The sequence below is a fragment of the Eumetopias jubatus genome, unplaced genomic scaffold (assembly GCF_037043125.1).
Source record: "Eumetopias jubatus isolate StellerSeaLion01/CBP00866 unplaced genomic scaffold, mEumJub1_p1.0 scaffold_11, whole genome shotgun sequence".
Taxonomy (NCBI): domain Eukaryota; kingdom Metazoa; phylum Chordata; class Mammalia; order Carnivora; family Otariidae; genus Eumetopias; species Eumetopias jubatus.
The window spans coordinates 94,380,113-94,397,431 of record NW_028274817.1 but is presented as its reverse complement, the minus strand read 5'-3'; the positions used below and the strand labels follow the sequence as shown (position 1 = coordinate 94,397,431).

The window sequence follows — 17,319 nt, the reverse complement described above, 5'->3', positions numbered from 1 at the left end:
CTATACCTAATATTAAGGGTCTTAGAAAGTGCCATCCTGCCAGGTGCCTGTAAGTAATACTGGACACTTTTGGAGAACAGGAGCCCTGCCACCATCCCGTCCTGAACCCCTCCCGCTCCCGCTCCCCTGTGCGACAGCACTCCAACAGGCAAGCGTATGCACTCCTTGCTTGCTGGCCTAAACCCCATAGTTGGTAGCGTAACTAACCTACTTCCCTTGAGATGCTGCCGACCGAGGGCCTTGAAGAACAAAGGACCAGACTTTCTGGAAGATAAGGCCCGACTGCCCTCAAAAACTGCCATCGCTGACCATGGTATCCTCAATAAGAGCTACCTGGGAGCCTTGATTACTGGCAGAGTGGAGGAGTCTGGAAGCCTTGCAAGGACGAATGATTAACTGGTGAGCACCAGCTTCTCCTGCGTGTAGCCCTGTCACCATTTCCCGCGCCTTCCCCTTTAAAAACCTCCTGCTATTCCCGGACAAGCTCTTTGGGCCATGAGTCCGCCATCTTTCTAGGCTGCCCCCTTGTTGAGTAAAGCAGCCTTTCCTTTCCGACCATCGCTCTTCTCTCAAGTATCGACTTTGGGGTGGCGAGCAGCAGAATCTGAGGGTGGAACCAGTCCTCTGTCTGGTGAGACCTGCATTACTTCTTATTTATGATTACTTCTGTGTAGCACTTATTACTGTCTGAACACGTTTGTTTCTTGTCTTCCTCTCCCCTGGAATGTAAGCTCCGCGAGGGGAGAGTTGTGTTCGTTTGGTCCCCCAGAGCCTAGAACAGTGTCTGGCACCTAGTGGACGCTAAGTAAACGTGTACTGCGGGGTTTACTGACCTCCCCCCGTGTTGCATTGTGGGAAGAGACCGGCGAAGGAGAATAGGCGTTGGGAGGCCGGCAAGAGGAGGCCTGGAAGGGCCACTGAGGAAGACAAATGAGACACGGTCGAGAGACCTCTGATGGAACAGCAGGATTAGGAATTCCAGGGACTTCTCTGAGGAACAGTTGCTGCCGATCAGACTGCCAGTATTTCTCCTGCTTGTATATTCGGAGGCCTGGAAAATGTGGGTTCCAGCGTGACAGGTTTAAAGCTTGACAGATTTTAATCATCTTAACAAATGGGATAATACGTTTCCTAGGCAAAGCTGGAGCTCTATGGCTAGACACCTTGCCGGAGAGATCAAAGCTAGCAGAGCCGTTGTTTGAAACTCAGGGAGAGCACAAACTTTCAAGTTCATCATCAGGACCGAATCAGTGGCACCCTTCTGTCCCCTGGTGGCAGCACCACTAACCTGCACAGGGAGCTAAATTCCTTGAGGAAGCAAAGGCAAAGCAAGAATTTCAATGTTCTATCGGCCAAAGCCTGTACCAACCCTAAATGTCTGTGCACGGGTGTATTTGCTCAATCAAGACCTCCCAGGGTTTCTCCTCCATGAAATCCAACCATGCTTCCTTACTCATGTGACTTCAGCATCGAAGGGGACCAGTTCAATGGAAGGCATTACCGCGCCAAGTACTGGCTTGGGATGTAGAACACACCCCCTAATCCAGGCCCTACATGACCTCCCTTATAAACCATCTGCCAAATGTGTTTGTAGAAAGAATTTCTGTTGCGGCCGGGAGGTTAGCATAGGCAACCTCAGAGTCCCCTCCAACTCTAGGATTCTCCGACTTTAGGAGGAGCCCTCCTCACCCCATTGCCTTCTAGTCCATGAGTCGGGGCATTCCCAGCTTCCGCCTGCTGGAGCCTGCTACATCCCCTGGATGGATTCTTCACCATGCGCTTCTTACTTATGCCTAGTAACACATTTTTTTTTTCCTTCTTGCTCCTGAGTTTGTTTGTTTTAAGGGCTGGCACAGGGTCTCTTTAGCCATATACATGTACACTGTATGTATGTCCATGTGCAAATATATTTGCTTGCTATTTTCAAGAGTCTGAATTGTTTTCTGTCTTCTTAAGACAAAGGATTATTTTTAAATTACAGAAGAAGTGCGATATGTTAATATTTAAATGGTGTACATGTTAAAACCCACTAAGTCTATAATTATTTTTAGAGAAACATTTGCACACAGACACAAGGTGGTTTGGGCAAAGATATTCATGTCAGTATTGTTCGTAAGAGCAGAACACTGGGAGTTACCCGGTTGCCCACCAGGAGGGAAAGGAATAAACTATGGCCTATCCATACCATATGATGCAATATAGCAGCCAAACTTACCAAGGTGGCTCTGTGTGTGTTAACATGAAAAAAAAAATCCCCAAGGGTGCCTGGGTGGCTCAGGCGTTAAGCGTCCGCCTTCGGCTCAGGTCATGGTCCCAGGGTCCTGGGATCGAGCCCCGCATCGGGCTCCCTGCTCCGCGGGAAGCCTGCTTCTCCCTCTCCCACTCCCCCTGCTTGTGTTCCCTCTCTCGCTGTGTCTCTCTCTGTCAAATAAATAAATAATATCTTAAAAAAAAAAAAGAAAAGAAAAAAATCCCCAAGGTATACTGTTGCCTAGAAGGAGCAGTCCGCAGAATTGTATCTATTATATACAATTTTCCAGTGGTACATGCATTTACGTATATAAATGTGGAAAAAGCTTGGAGCTATATACTTCAAAATAACAGCAGTTATTACCTCTTATTACCCTTGGGAGTGGATGACAAGGTGGGAAACCAAAAGGGGACAAGATGGAGGGCAAGGGGCTTCTAAGCTTTTGTTACATTGGAAGGGCTTCACATAAAAGTGCATTCATGTGTGATTTAAACTAAGTTTTAAAAATTAATATATAACTGTTTCTAACCTATAATCCATAAAGTTCAACGTGATACCTTCCTCTTTTCTTCATAATTTATTTCTTGTCCTAGTGGTGGACGTTTTAGGTGTTTTCTTTTTGTAAATTTGCTTTTACGAACAGTATGGCAAGGAAAATTCTCATGTTTTTCTTCATCCATTGATGTTATTATTTCTGTTGTATAGATTCTGAGAACTGAGGTCGTGGGATGTAACACTTAAACATTGGATGGATGCTGCCGAATTGCCCTCCAAAGAGAGCATACTAACGATCCATAGAACAGTAGTCCTGCGGTAACTCTGCAGCTCACCTCATCAAGCTTGCAGTGATAGTAGCTGTTCCCAGACATACTGACTTGGCCTTAAGTCCAGACAACGGCTGACTTAATTTTCTCCCTTGCCTGTTGACCATTGTGGAACAATTGCCTGCAGTGTCTGGCCACTAGCCAAGTAGTGGAAGAGACGACTGGGAGAGGGTGGGAGGGGAAGGCAGGGCCTGGTAGGCCATGAAACAGAGACACACTAATGACCCATGGGCCATATTGACCCCCACACATGCTTTCTTCGGCCTGGACAATGTCAGGCTACACAGTGTTTAAAAACCTCAGAATCCAGGCGCCCGGGGGTACCGTCGGTTGAGCGCCCGACTCTTGGTTTCTACTCAGGCCACGATCTCAGGGTCATGGGATCCAGCCCTGCGTTGGCTCTGTGCTGAGCATGGAGCCTGCTTGAGATTCTCTCTCCCTCTCCTTCTGCCCACCCCCCCAAAATAAATAAATAAATTTTTAATAACCTCAGACTCAGTGCCAAGTGTTAAGGGAGCGGTGCTAAATTTCTGCTCATGATGTTTCCTTTCATATGGTTCCCTGTGTGGGGAATCCTCAATTCATATAACATCACTGTTCTTTCTCGGCTCTCTCACTCATTCCTGCCTTGGGAAGTGGAGTGGCTGCTTCTTATCTTCCTCTTTGTGGCTGATTCCCCTGAGAGAGTATGTTTCTGCTTGGGACTGGGAGGTAATTCAGATTCTGAGGTTCAGTATTAAAAGGACCAGCTGTCCTGTTCAACAGAAAGGTGATGTTTTGATTGTATCCTTTTTTTCTTGTCTTTTAATTTGTTCCAAACTCAAGTAGGAAAAAGATGTACAGTTTATTGGGCCCCCTAAGTCCAAAATCCAATGTTGAAAAATACCGAGATTTTGAAATTGAGAGATTTCACAGCATAATTGATATTTCTGGATTTCTTTCTTTTTTTTTTAAAGATTTATTTATTTGAGAGAGCGAGAGTGAGAGAGAGAGAGAGCACATGAGAGGGGGGAGGGTCAGAGGGAGAAGCAGGCTCCTCGCCAAGCAGGGAGCCCGACGCGGGACTCGATCGCGGGACTCCGGGATCATGACCTGAGCCAAAGGCAGTCGCTTAACCAACTGAGCCACCCAGGCGCCCGTTATTTCTGGATTTCTTGCAAAACTGGAGAATTAGGGAAGCCTGAGACCTTGTTTCTAAATGTTGATGATGGCTGGAGCTGAGATGTAGCTTCCCTCTTTGAAGGGGCGTGCGCTATCCAATACATTACAGTCCCCATTATTCCCTATTGCTTTTCTGATACTTAGATCAAGTCCATTGACATTCAGCATGTGATAATCTAGAGTTGTACTAGACCAAAGAATGACTGCCCCAACATATTCACATGCTAATCTCTAGAACCTGTAAAAAAAAAAAAAAAAGTTACATGACAAAAGGAACTTTGCAGTTGTGATTAAAGAATTTGGGAGGGTGAGATTATCCTGTGTGGGCCTGATGTAGTCACAAGGCCCCTAGGGAGGGAAAGGTGGAGGCTGGAGCCTCAAGAGTCAGAGGAGAGGACAGAAGCAGGGGTGAGAGAGGAGAGAAATTTGAAAACGCTATGCTTCTGGCTTGGACGATGGAACCACTAACCAAGAAATGTATGCCGCCTCTAGAAGCTAGAAAAGGCAAGAAAATGGATGCTTTCCTAGAGCCTCCAGAAGGAATGCAGCCCTGCTTAAACCTTGATTTTTATCATGGTCATAGGTCCTATCCTATGGTTACAGGTCCAACATGGTCTTAACCATGTTGCACCTATGACCTCCAGATCTGTAAGAAACTTAATTCGTTTTGTTTGGGGCCACCAAGTGTAAGCAGCAATAGGAAACTAATATAAGAGTTAAGGAAGAAGTAAAACATTTCTTATATGCATATCTATCCCTAGAGGGAAAATGAAAGCTATATCAACATGGCTATATATTTCGGGCGCCTGGGTGGCTCAGATGGTTAAGCGTCTGCCTTCGGCTCAGGTCGTGATCCCAGGGTCCTGGGATCGAGTCCCGCATCGGGCTCCCTGCTCCTTGGGGGCCTGCTTCTCCCTCTGCCTCTCTCTCTCTCTCTCTCTGTCTCTGTCTCTCATGAATAAATAAATAAAATCTTAAAAAAAAAGATGGCTATATATTTCAAAATGACGTGGGAGAGCATTTCTTTGTGGAAGGGTAGTGGGCATTGCCGATTTCTTGCTGGCATCCCATCCAATATTCACTGCACCTTTCATACCATATGACCCAGCAATTACACTCTTAAGCATATACCTAAGGGAAATTGAAAATGTATGTCCATGTAGAAACTTGTTCACAAATGTTGAGGACAGCATTCTCATAGTATCAAAAACTAAGAAACAATCCAAATTTCCATCAACTGATAAATGGATAAATAGAATCTAGTATGCAAAAAAAGTACCCCAATGTTTTTGGAAATAATTCAGCCCTCTTCCACGCTTGTGATAGACTTTATGGAAAACTAACACTTGTCCGGTCTAAGTGTAATTGTATCCCTGCTACAACAAATCATTCAGGAGCCCAAATTTAAGGGAGTCGACACAGAATTTTCCAGATTAAGAGACTGACTTATTACAGAGCAGCTTGGCTGTTCTGGAATCTTACTTTTTCTTTTAGTATGTCTTTATCTAGTGGTGTATCCTGGGGAGTAGTGGGAGTGGTCATCCCTGGGAGCAAGCAATAAGGGGGCACGTTGTTGGTAGAGAATTTAGAGTCAGGAAAACCAACCAAAAGTTGATCTGCCTTTTTAAATGTTTTTTTTTAAATATGAAATTGTCTGTTTCATCTTCATTTTTTAATTGGAATTTTTATTGATGTAATTATAGATTCATGTGCAGTTATAAGAAATAGTACAGATAGATCCCCTGTGTCCTTTCCCCGGTTTCCTCCAATGGTAACATTTTGTAACCCTGTACTACAATATCACACCTAGGGTATTGCCATTGATGAGTCCATCAACCTTATTCAGATTTCCCCAATTTTACTTGTACTCATCTGTGTGTATTCAGTTCTACACGGTTTTATGACATGTAGATCTGTGTGTCCACTACCACAGCCAGGATACTGAACAGTTCCAACCCCACAAGGATTCCTCATGCTGGCCTTTTATAGCCACATCTCCCTCCCTCCTGCCTATTATCTCTACACTCTGGCACCCGCTAATCGGTTCTCCAGTTTTTAAAGTGCTGATTCGAGGGACACCTGGGTGGCTCAGTTGGTTAAGCGTCCGACTCTTGGTTTCAGCTCAGGTCATGGTCTCAGGGTCATGAGATTGAGCCCTGCATCAGGCTCTATGCTCAGCAGGGAGTCTGCTTGAGGATTCTCTCTCTCCCTCTCCCTCTGCCCCTCCCCCAACTCATGTGCTTTCTCTCTCTCTCTCTCTCTCAAATAATTAAAAAAAAAGTTTCAAAAATGTTACATAGATGGAATCATATATATTATGTATTCTTTTAGGGCTTTTTTACTCAGCCCACTTCTCTTGAGATTCATGCAAGTTCTTGTACCAATAATGTATTCCTTTTTTCTGAGTATTATACCACAGTTGGTTAAACCATTCACCCACTGAAGGACATCTAAGTGGTTTCTAGTTTTTTTCCTATTACTATTAAAACTGTTAGGAACATTTGTGTGCAGGTTTGTTTTTTTTTTCTTTTTATCACCCTATGCTAGTGATTCTAAGCCAGACCATTCCCACTGACCTGCTCCCGGCCCAATACACCACTCTGGTACTGGAGTTCGGTCTCTCTTCCGGGGATTGAAGGATGGCAGGCGGGGAAAGGGTAAGCTGTGGTGATCGTTCTGCCACCAATCTCTGACGAGACTTTTGCTTCTCTCTCTGCTCCCTTTTCCTCCTGTTGACTAATGCTCCTTATTTTCTGATCCACAGAGGGAACTACTTCGCTTGACTTAACGTACCCCAGCCATCTCGTGGATTAAGAATCAGTCTATGGATAAGCCATCACTGGGTCAGGTGTTCATGCCAATGCAATACATAGCCATTCCTGGGTAAAGAACATCCCCTTTCCCAAATTCTGAGGCAGGGTTATTTCAGCTGTGGGCTATGCACCTCCTCGTATGTGATTTCTGCTAACGGGAGGCATTGAATGGGCCATGACTACCAGGTCTGGTATGCGTGGAAGAGTCTCGAGAATCTTCACCACAAAAAAAGCAAAAATTGATAAAACACAAAATGTTGACTTTTACAATAACATTCTTTAAAATAAGGTGGTAAAATGAACTCCAATAAGATATGAAATGATCTGTCGACTAGTGAAAAGTTAGGTGATGTATTTCAAAAAAGGAATACTTTAGTTCTGGAAAAGTTGATTTATAGCCCTTCTTTCTTTTTGTAACGAGAGTACAGGTTGGGCTTACTGATAAGGTCCCTCTGAGTCCAAGATAATAAAAACATAATATATAAAAATGCTTTGTGTCCCTTTGTGTGTAACTGAGAACAATAAAGGGAAAAAAAAAAGTTCTCAGATCCATTAACATCTAATTTTTGAAGTGGCCAGGGAACACTTTTTCCTTTAACGCAGGGGTTGGTAAACTCAGCGAGGCTGCCACCCGTTTTTGTAGTTTCCCTGGGACACGGTCACACCCATCCACTTACTCATTGTCTGTGGCTGCTTTGATTCTTCAACCGGCATACCTGAATAGTTGCAAAGGCCTGCAAAGGCTCAAATATTTACTAGATGACCCTTTACAGAAAAAAAATTTGCTTTAATTTATTAAGAAACCATTATTCTAACCCTGATCATTTTGGGTGCTATTCTGTATGAGCATTAACTATGAAAGGCTATGTTCACTCATGCAGCTTAACTCAAATTCCTGGCCTACAAAATGAAAGGTCAGTACATGCCAAAATCTAATAATTTTCATGCAGATTTCCTCTGTAAGGTATTAGAGGGGATGAAAATGAGTTGACAGAACTTTCATTACTGGCTTGTGTAAAACTCTGCCCTGAGAAACCCAGACTGAAATATCTCGTTAAAGGCTGGTGTTCATAAAAAAAAAAAAAAGTACCTAAAAAGATGAAGCACTCAGTAAAATAAAAAGGTATGTATTTTGGCATGAAGAAAGTCAAATATACATTACTTGATAAGCCTAGGTATCAAATTCCCTGGCCTGGTGAGGCAGAGCTGCAAAGAAACTTCCCCATATAGTTTATACCCTTAAAGACTCCCAGAGCGGGGGGAGTTGGCCACGTTTCGTGTCCTGTAGGGAAGATATGTATCATGCCAGTGGCGCTACAAGTGTCTATTCAAAGTCCCAGCATTGTCCCTGAGATCCTTAGAAACCATTTTGGAAAGAGACACTTTTCATGAAGCAGTGCGGGTCATTTCTAAGTAGTCCTGGATTGTCCATATATTCTACATAGCCAAGGATGACATAGAGGGACGTTAGGTGGAACCTCGGTGAGAATTACAGGGTTTGCAACTAAACCTGGTGGACTAGAATCATCTGAACCATTTAATGTCTATGGATGATGGCCATCTAAATCTTGCAAGAGCTGAGTGTTTAAGATCCTTTTATAGGGAATTTCATCAATACACCAAAGTCAATTTTACTGAATCTTTCTAGCCACAAATGTAGCTCCACCTTCTGGATTTTAAAACAAATTCCCCTTGGGTAGATTCTAACACATGGGGTGCAATTTTCAATCCATCTCTCAAACTTTGCTTTGGTGTCTGCTTTATGAAAGAACTTCCTTTGTCATAAAAAGTCAGAGTTTTCTCCCACTTTTAAGAGACTTATCAGGAACAGACAAGGTTTTTTTTTTTGTTTTTTTTTTTTTACTCAAACTTTGAAAATAAAATCTGCAGTATCGTAAGATTACTTTAAAAATGTGATGATGACTGTAGGTGGTGAAATGCTTTCAGTGACTCATAATTAGATAACAACCAGCTTGGGGAGAAGAGCAAAAAAGTACTTTTTACTAGAGAAGACGTAAAGAGCTGTTGCTATCAATTTAAGGCAGCACACTAGCACTTCACAAACCTAAAATTGCAGCTTTACAAAAATCCGAGGTAGTACTTACATTTGAATACATTAATTTTACATACTTAAAGTCTTTAATTAAAAAAAAAAACACAAAGCAGCAACAAGTCAATTGAAAGTTGACAAACAGGACACAATTCCTTGCCGAAACTAGTCATTAAAAGCTAATAAATAGTTACAGAATGTATTTTACATTGACTTTTTAAAAGTGAAATTTTGTGTTAAGATCACAGAGTAAAAGGCATAATAAAATAGAAGCTATTAATTATGTTGTAACGTTGAATACTGGGTTTGGGTTGCTATTTTAATGGTATTTATTCTGTATGCTATCTATGTGGTCTGACATTCCTTCCCCTTATTCCTTTTTTTTTTATTAACTAAAATCCATAGTTTATTAGATTTCCTTTTCTTTTTTTTATTTATTTGTTCCCCTTATTCCTTTAGAATTTCTTGGAGTAAGCACAATGCCATTTCTTTAACTATTCAATGATCACGCAAGAAGTGAAAGCACAGCGCAGGAAGATAATCTTTATTGTATTTTAAATAAAAACAGAGCAGATAGCAAGTTCACGAGGTATATTGGATTATTATTCCTTTAAAATCAGGCTTCAATAACAATAATCGAAAGCAGCCTTAACCGAACAGATATTTTGGTCACTAATATAATCTTCAAGGGCACAAAAGCCAGCAGAGCAACGTAAAAGAAAGGTAATGGCTGTGAGAATTTTTGACGTGCCAAATGTGTAGATCACCCACATGAAACTCTATCCTTGTACTTTCTTAATATTCTTCTTAGACATCGAACAATTATTCAGCAATATATCAAACATGCACGTAGTATTCCTACAAGAATACTATCACTATCTTCATATTGTCACTACTAATACTAAGCCTGCCTTTCCCCTCAAAATGCAATGAATCGTGGTTCCCCTCCCTATGTATATTAGTGTTAGTGGTAATATGCAAAATTAATTTTGTTTTCCAGGCTAAATAACCAGATTGCCTTCGCGTTTGGCGACCAGCTATGTACCCCAATTTTTCATCTTTTATTTTCTTAATATATTTAACTACATTTCATAAGCCCTGAGATATTCATTAACCTGCTAATGATTGTATACTTTTAATTTGTACCTGACTCCACTCAATTTGAACCCCATGTGATAAGTACTTAAATTATTTACAGATGGTTGTAACTAAAGCAATGACAAAATTGACTATGTATAGTCACACTGCTAGTAAGGCCTTTAACTAAGAGTTGCATATTGTATGCATTTTTTTACTCGCTAGGAGCAATGCTTAAAATGACATCGATAAGTCTCTGTCAGCAATAAGTGCTTTTCATTTTGCTTATTTCTACATGGATAACCAGATTCATTTTCTTCTTGTAAAACAATTCTTTTATTTCTTCCCCAAGCATGTTAGCTGTCCAACTGAACAGGTGCCAAAAGTAACTTAGCATTTGCACAGTACATTGATAGTTGTAACGCTAGGAGAGAAATATGCATATAATAGGGATTCCATAAATGTTGGCTCTACGTGAAATGAGCCAGGTGTGAGTCAGCTGTCAGTGTCATGTACCTTTCAGCACACACTGTCCCGAATTTTGTTCAACTAGGGAATTCAGGTTACCAGATTTATTTGGTGTAAATACAAGAATTTTAAGTTTAAAAAACAGGACAATTCTCAGAAAAAGTAAACAAGTCAATGATGGTTGCTACCGTAGTAATAGTTGGTAGGGAAAAAAAGAACCGAATTATTTTCTACTAAATGATATGTACAACTAAGTGAGGAGAAGAGATGAAAAACTAAGAAGTGTTAGCTAGTTATTATTTTCTCCACATTTATCTTTGCATCTTTTTTTTTTTGGTCATATATTTATCCCTGTTAACTTCTCTGGATGACAGAGAATTTTATTATCTGGATGGATTTCCCCATCTTCTTAGGTACATGTTAGCGAAAAGCCAGTGTAAATATAAGATTATATTTTCATGTCATGCTGTTATTTGTTTTTGTTTTTTGCCAACAATAAATTTTACCTATTTAAATGATGCCGGAGAGAATACGAGATAATCTGCCAACTTACTATGAGATTGCTTGCTTATAATGTTCAGTTTTCACTGGTAGCTTTTGAAGCATATTGCACACTTGTCATCTAACACATTAATAAGTAACTACTACTCTTTTTAGAAAGGATACACTGACACATTCTTAAGTTAATGGCTTTGGCCAAACATTTTTAGTCTGTCACAGGACAATAGCAATGGCGAAAACATTGACAATACAGTTCATGGTTCGGTTCTCCCATCTTACGGTACAGGTGCCTGAAACACACACAAAAAAAGGACTTTGAAATATCAGCAACATATCAGAATTGCCAGGGTGTATATATATATATATATACACACACACACACACACACACACTTTTCATCTGTTTTAATATCTTATTTCCTGCAATCTGTTAAATCTTCACATTTCATATTTGTCTGAAGGCATACTCACTGCTAGGTACAAAGTGATCCTGTTGATAGCCTTTTCGAAATTTAGAGATAAATAAGCATTTGATAATAAGTGTTGGACCCTGCCAGAAGTTGGACTTTGTATGAATCAGCTTAAGGTCTCTTACCATCAGATGTAGTATCCCAAAAACACGAGCTGGCTGTGTGAAAGCCATAGGCACTCCTTTGAACCACTGCACAGGTCACTGAAAATAAAGTCGCAGCGTGAGAACACTGACAGACAAAGGCAAAGATATCTAAGATATCTAAGTGTTGGAGTTCAGAGCTCTACAAGCTGTAAAAAGAACAGAAAACAAAGCTTTTGGCAAATAGATTAGAAAAAATAAGTCCCCTTGATTATCTACCACCACGATTTTGACCCCACTGGGTCCAGTCTGTTGCCCATTGCCATGACCACTGGTGATTATGCCGCAGAAAAAGCCGGGCCAAATCACGTGCCTCACTCCATGGCAATAATCCAGACATAGAAATGAAGAAAAGATTACACTTTCCAAACAACTACTGTGTGGCGCCTCACCGTCCTACGTACGTGTAAGGAGGACGGAACTCCTGACAGGGAGACAGTAGGGCTGAGTGGTTTGGGTGGAAGGAGGTAGCTGATACAAATGTAAAAGGTGCTGCTACCAAGGACACGTAGGTGGCTGGCAGGAGCTCCAACTGCTTCTGAGTAGCAAAAGATCTCCATCTTTTAGGTATTACCAAATATTATCTTTGGATGAATAAGCCAGAAGTCCTTCATATCCTATTAGAATCCAACTTGTCTATCATTCATTTACATTCTCTAAGTTCAGAGAAGACCGTGAGGACAAAGGGGAGGAAACTAGTGAGGAAGGACACTGATACTTACCAATATATTTATAAGCTTTTCCCAACTTAACCAAATGTGTCAAGGACTGTTCCACTATGCTTGCAGTCCACTGGTTGATGTTGTTCTGGTTATAATCTTCACCACCCAAGACCCCATCTATACACTAAAAGGGCAGAGGACAGTTAAAGACATATACAAATCACAGCAAAAATTTATTCAAAACAAAAAAATTAACCCCAAAAAGCATCTTAGAAAATATGCATCTGGTAAATATTTATTATGCCCTGTCTCTAGCTGTTTTAGAATTTTCAGGGCATTCCTGCATGTACTTTCTCACTCTACGAGATACTACGGGCCCTATAAAAATAAACAGGACTTGGCCTCTGTTGTAAAGAACTAGAAGAGAAGCTAATAAAAGAAATCTGTAACACCAGAAAGACTAATCAAGGATGATAAGCTCTGTCATAAAAGGATTATGGAGGGGAGTGAAGATTAAGAAAGGGGGATATTAATTGGTTAAAGGCTGGCTTTGAAACAGCTGGGATTTGAACCTTAGGTTTCAGATGCTCGAAATAAAGCAGGAGTCCAATTTAAAAATAGAATCCTCATGTGTGATAATTACATTTCTGTTTATATTATGTAATTACTTAGCTATAAAGCTACCACCTCCTGCCACTAAAAGTAAATCAACAAACACCACTTTTCAGGGGCTCTAGCACAGGACAGTTGAATAATTTTCCAGTGCTCACTCACGTCCACTTCTGATGCCTGATTAAGAGCACCAGTTTAGTATCACAAGCTTAGATGTAAGGTCACTTCTGCCACCTACTCACTGTGACCTTTTGCAAGTGACTTAACCTCTCGGAGCCCCTATTTTCCTAATCCTTAGAGATCAGAGCTTCATCTTATCAGGTTGATGTGAGGATGGGGTGAGATCCTGAATGTCAAGCGCTCAAGTACAGTGACTGAGACAGAGTAAGCAGTTATGCAACCTTACAGATCATCATCATCCTTAGCGCTGCTGTTATTTTATTTTTTCCGGCTTTACTGAGATATAACTGACACATAACAGTGTGTAAGTTCAAGGTGTACAATGTGATGATTTGATACACAGATATATTGTGAAATGATCACAATAAGGTTAGTTAACATTATCCATCCCTCCATGCAGTTACCACTTTTTGCCTTTGTGGTGGAAACATTTAAGATCTACTCTGAGCAGGTTTCGAGCATACGGTACAGTATTGTTAACTGGAGTCATCATGCTGTACTACATAGTTCTAATACATGAGTCTGAACTATCAAAATACGGCAGGATTTTCCGGTGCTTGTCTGGCTTTCTCAGACCTCAGGTTGATCCTAGCTGTACAAGGCCAGCCCTGGATGAGTTCTGGGTGAGCTTGTGCCCTAGAACATTCAGACAGGTGAGGCCCCATCTCAGGATGGACTGAGAAGGTGCTTAATGCCCAGAGGACAAGCCAATCCAGCCCAGACTAAAGGCAGGTAGAGCCTGCTAGGACACAGACCCAGCCACCATACCCACAATACAAGGTTGCCTTCTGGGCCAGCTCATTTTTTCCCTAGGATTTGGCACAGTGAAAAATGACTCAGGACTATTAAAAGTGTTTATAAATACCTTACCCACCATGTAGTCTGTATGTGATACAACTAGAGTAATTCAAGTTCCTCTGCCAGAATTGATTCCCAAATAGAACTTCTTGTCTACTTGCCTACTAGGAGGACCAGATTTCATGTTTCAAATACTTAGGGTTTTGATTTAGCATCATATCAGTGTCTATAAGATGGGAAGTGATTATTTTTCCAATTAGTTGGGCTAAAAAAGCATATTTCTAGGGTCTTTTGACATATTTTACATATAATTTACCTATATAAAAGTGTGTGTGCGCGAGATACACACACACACACACACACATACTTCTATAGCATTAACATTTAAAATAATATTTGGCCTACCGGAATAAAACTTCTTTTATTCAAAAGACAGAACATCAATTTTACAAAACAGCAAACCAGCTTTCTAGACTAATACTCCAATATCACTTTCAGAGTAAGCTCCAGGATGCCTGATAGCATACAACAAAACACCTTTTTAAGGCCTGTCTCTATGAAGCACCCCTATAAAAAGTGAGTAAATATTAAAAATCTTGTTTTAATAGTAAGGTTTCTAACTTTGTACTGGAAGTCAAAACAGAGCTTTTTAAAGTTTCAATCAATGCAGCAAGCTTCAAGATGAACGAAATGTGTAACTCACCTCTTTAACGATATTGTGTGCTTCATCAGCACTGAAACCAACCTAAAGGGGGGAAACAAAAGATACAGCTGCTTTCAACACAGACTTCATTTATAGCTGTGACGACACACAGAATACCTGAGGCTGGCCTGAGCAGGTATTAGTGACAGCAGACCATAGTGATAAGGGGAGTCAGTTCTACCGAGGCTGCTAATCCCACGGAGAACACTTCTAAAGTTGCAGAATGCTTTCCCTACCTCCCTCCCTCGAGATTTTGATTCATCAGGTCTGGGGCACAGCCTGGGCAACCACATTTTTTTTAACAGTGCTTTACTGGTGATTTTGATGAATGTCCTAGATGGAGAATCTTTGTATTGTAAAGCTCAGAAACCAGCAGGAGGAGGGTATGAAGATGTATACACATACATCAGTATATAGGAAAAGGCCGCAGCAAATTAAGAATGAGGTGGTCCATGAGAAGACACTGATTAGTATACTGTTTTCAATTTTGTTTTTTAACTTAGGCGGGGCAAAAATGTGGCTTTCCTGAGTTAGAGATTATGAAAATGCTTGATCTAAGTTAATGTCACTTTAATACTATAATAGGCCTGGCAACTTAATCTTTGCTGTGGAGTGGCTTGACAGAATTCTGAGTTAAAAGCAACTATTAACGACATCCAAGTGTCCTAGAGTAGAGAACTAGGCTATGTGATAAGATTACAATCTAAACCCAAACTCTTCAGGTAATACATGATTTGTTTCCATGGAGACGTTTTAGGTGCTCTATGACATCACCATTTTTGAAAATCCCACTGTGCAACTTAAAATTAGTTCAAAAAACAATCCTGGAAGTAAGTATCATCTTGAGTATAGATTTAAAATATTTTCAACTCATTTAATTACACCAGAGAATTCCCCAACAATAAAGGAATAAAATCCTAAATAACGAGGATTGCGAAAACAGCTCTCACATTTTGACCCTCTCAAAATTATCATTTTGCCTTAAAATAAGGCCATTATCGATTTTCAAAAGTGGCCTACAGATTAAGTGATGTCCATTTCACTTCGATTTGGAAGGTCACCAAAATAATCAGGTAGTACTGGGTGGCCATGGTAACACATGTAATTTTATTTCTTTTTAAATATATTTAGAAAGTACTGCAGTACAGAACTCTCTTAGGAGTCAGGAGACAAGCACCTGTTGGGGGATCTGTCTGTCTGAGAGTGAATTGAGGCTTGTGCCTCAATTTCTAAAATAAGAATACTTTCCCACTAACCTACAAATGTGTGTGCTACCTGTATCACAGAACTAATGAATTTAAGTGTGGTTGTAGCTTCAGCAGAATCCCACCTACAGATGGATGGACCGGAAGCCCTCTCCAGGGGTCTAATAACACACCATTTTCTGTGGTACCTCCTCCAGGTGCCTACTTCCATTTCACTACATCATTCACCTGTGGCTACCACGGGACAGAAAATGTCTTTGTCTCTTCTGCCCTCCAGGCCTGTCACAGGTTATTACCCTCCTAAAGGTTAAATGGAGCCAGGGTTGTAGGGTTCAAATGGAGCATCTGTCATTCCTGGCAGTTTTAACTTTGGGCAAATCACTTAGTCGCTATGAAAGTCAGGGTCCCCATCAGTAACAGGAAGATAACAACTGACATCATGGGGTTCTGGTGAGGTGCCGGGAAGCCTGAGTCAGTAAGCAAGGGCTCGTAATCCATGAAGCACCTCCTTCCAGCCCACCCAGGCGAGAGTGCCGCGGAGCGGCTCTGCCATCAGGGCCTCGCTCGCCAGGCTGCGGCACCTGCTTCGGGGACGCCAAGGGGCGGAGGAAGTCGCCGGGCAGACAGGTTTCTAAGGCCCGTCTCTCAGACGGGCGGCGCCCGACACCCCATCCCCACCCCACGCACCCCGAGTCCGGCCTTCCACCCCTCGGCCCCGATCCCCCGCCCGCCCCGCGTGCTCCCAGACGCCCCTGCCACCCCGACTCTCAGCCCACCCTCAGGGCCTCGGGGTCGGGAGGCCGGGGCCGGGCCGGGCCGAGCGGGGCGGGTCCCGGCCCGGAGGGGCGGGGAGGACCCGGGCTCGGAGGGCGCCGCACCCCGACTCTCAGGGCCGCCCGGCGCCAAGAGACCACCCGACCGAGACGCCTCGGCGAGGCGGGCGGGGGCGGGGGTCTTTCGCGGGCGGCCGAGGGGCGGTACCTCTTCGCAGTGGCGGTGGTACTCCTCCATGGTGGCACCGACACTCTCGGGGGGCGGAGCAGCGGGCGGGTCGAACTCCGCGGCCGCGCAATGGCCTCTTGGGAGGCCCCGCCTCCATTTATACACCGGGGCGGTCCCCACGAAGGCTCCGCCTTTGTGTCGTAACTGCGCCACCTTGTCGGTAAGGCAGGCAGGGTTCTGCGCGATGGGTGGCGTCTGACCTCTGCCTCCGACCTTTCTGGAAACAAGGGTTGCGAGGTGAAGCGCTGGGGATTGTGACGGTGTGGGTCAGATGCGGTGACCTAGTGTTAGTCTAGACTGCACAGTACTGGTTGAGTGCCCACTGCTGTGTCTATGTGCACATATTCTTTCATCATCATCTAGCCAATAAGTGCAGTTAATGTAATAATGAACAAGCCGC

The 17,319-nt window shown here is 42.4% G+C and overlaps 1 protein-coding gene across 2 annotated transcripts; it reads right to left on the bottom strand.

The window, feature by feature from the left end:
* Positions 1–9,680: 9,680 nt before the first annotated feature.
* DYNLT3 (dynein light chain Tctex-type 3) lies at positions 9,681–16,974 on the bottom strand. Of its 2 annotated transcripts, none has more exons than XM_028113544.2 (5): positions 16,899–16,974; positions 14,713–14,754; positions 12,480–12,603; positions 11,740–11,817; positions 9,681–11,435 (listed from the first exon to the last, which is right to left on the bottom strand). In XM_028113544.2, exons 1-5 carry the CDS (start codon positions 16,926–16,928, stop codon positions 11,359–11,361), a joined length of 351 nt encoding a protein of 116 aa, XP_027969345.1. In that variant the 5' UTR covers positions 16,929–16,974; the 3' UTR covers positions 9,681–11,358. The 2 variants fall into 2 exon arrangements, with proteins under 2 accessions (XP_027969345.1, XP_087884959.1); XM_088028833.1 differs by lacking the exon at positions 16,899–16,974 and adding an exon at positions 15,282–15,407.
* Positions 16,975–17,319: the final 345 nt, after the last annotated feature.

What these genes read in the sequence shown, in the direction of transcription:
- DYNLT3 (XM_088028833.1), bottom strand. Translation starts at nt 15,368, where the DNA reads ATGTCGTTAATAGTTGCTTTTAACTCAGAATTCTGTCAAGCCACTCCA. An exon ending in AAAAGCTTATAAATATATTG is followed by an intron (nt 11,818 to 12,479) that starts GTAAGTATCAGT and finishes CTTTATTTTCAG; the next exon opens with TGACCTGTGCAGTGGTTCAA. An exon ending in TTGGGATACTACATCTGATG is followed by an intron (nt 11,436 to 11,739) that starts GTAAGAGACCTT and finishes TGTGTGTTTCAG; the next exon opens with GCACCTGTACCGTAAGATGG.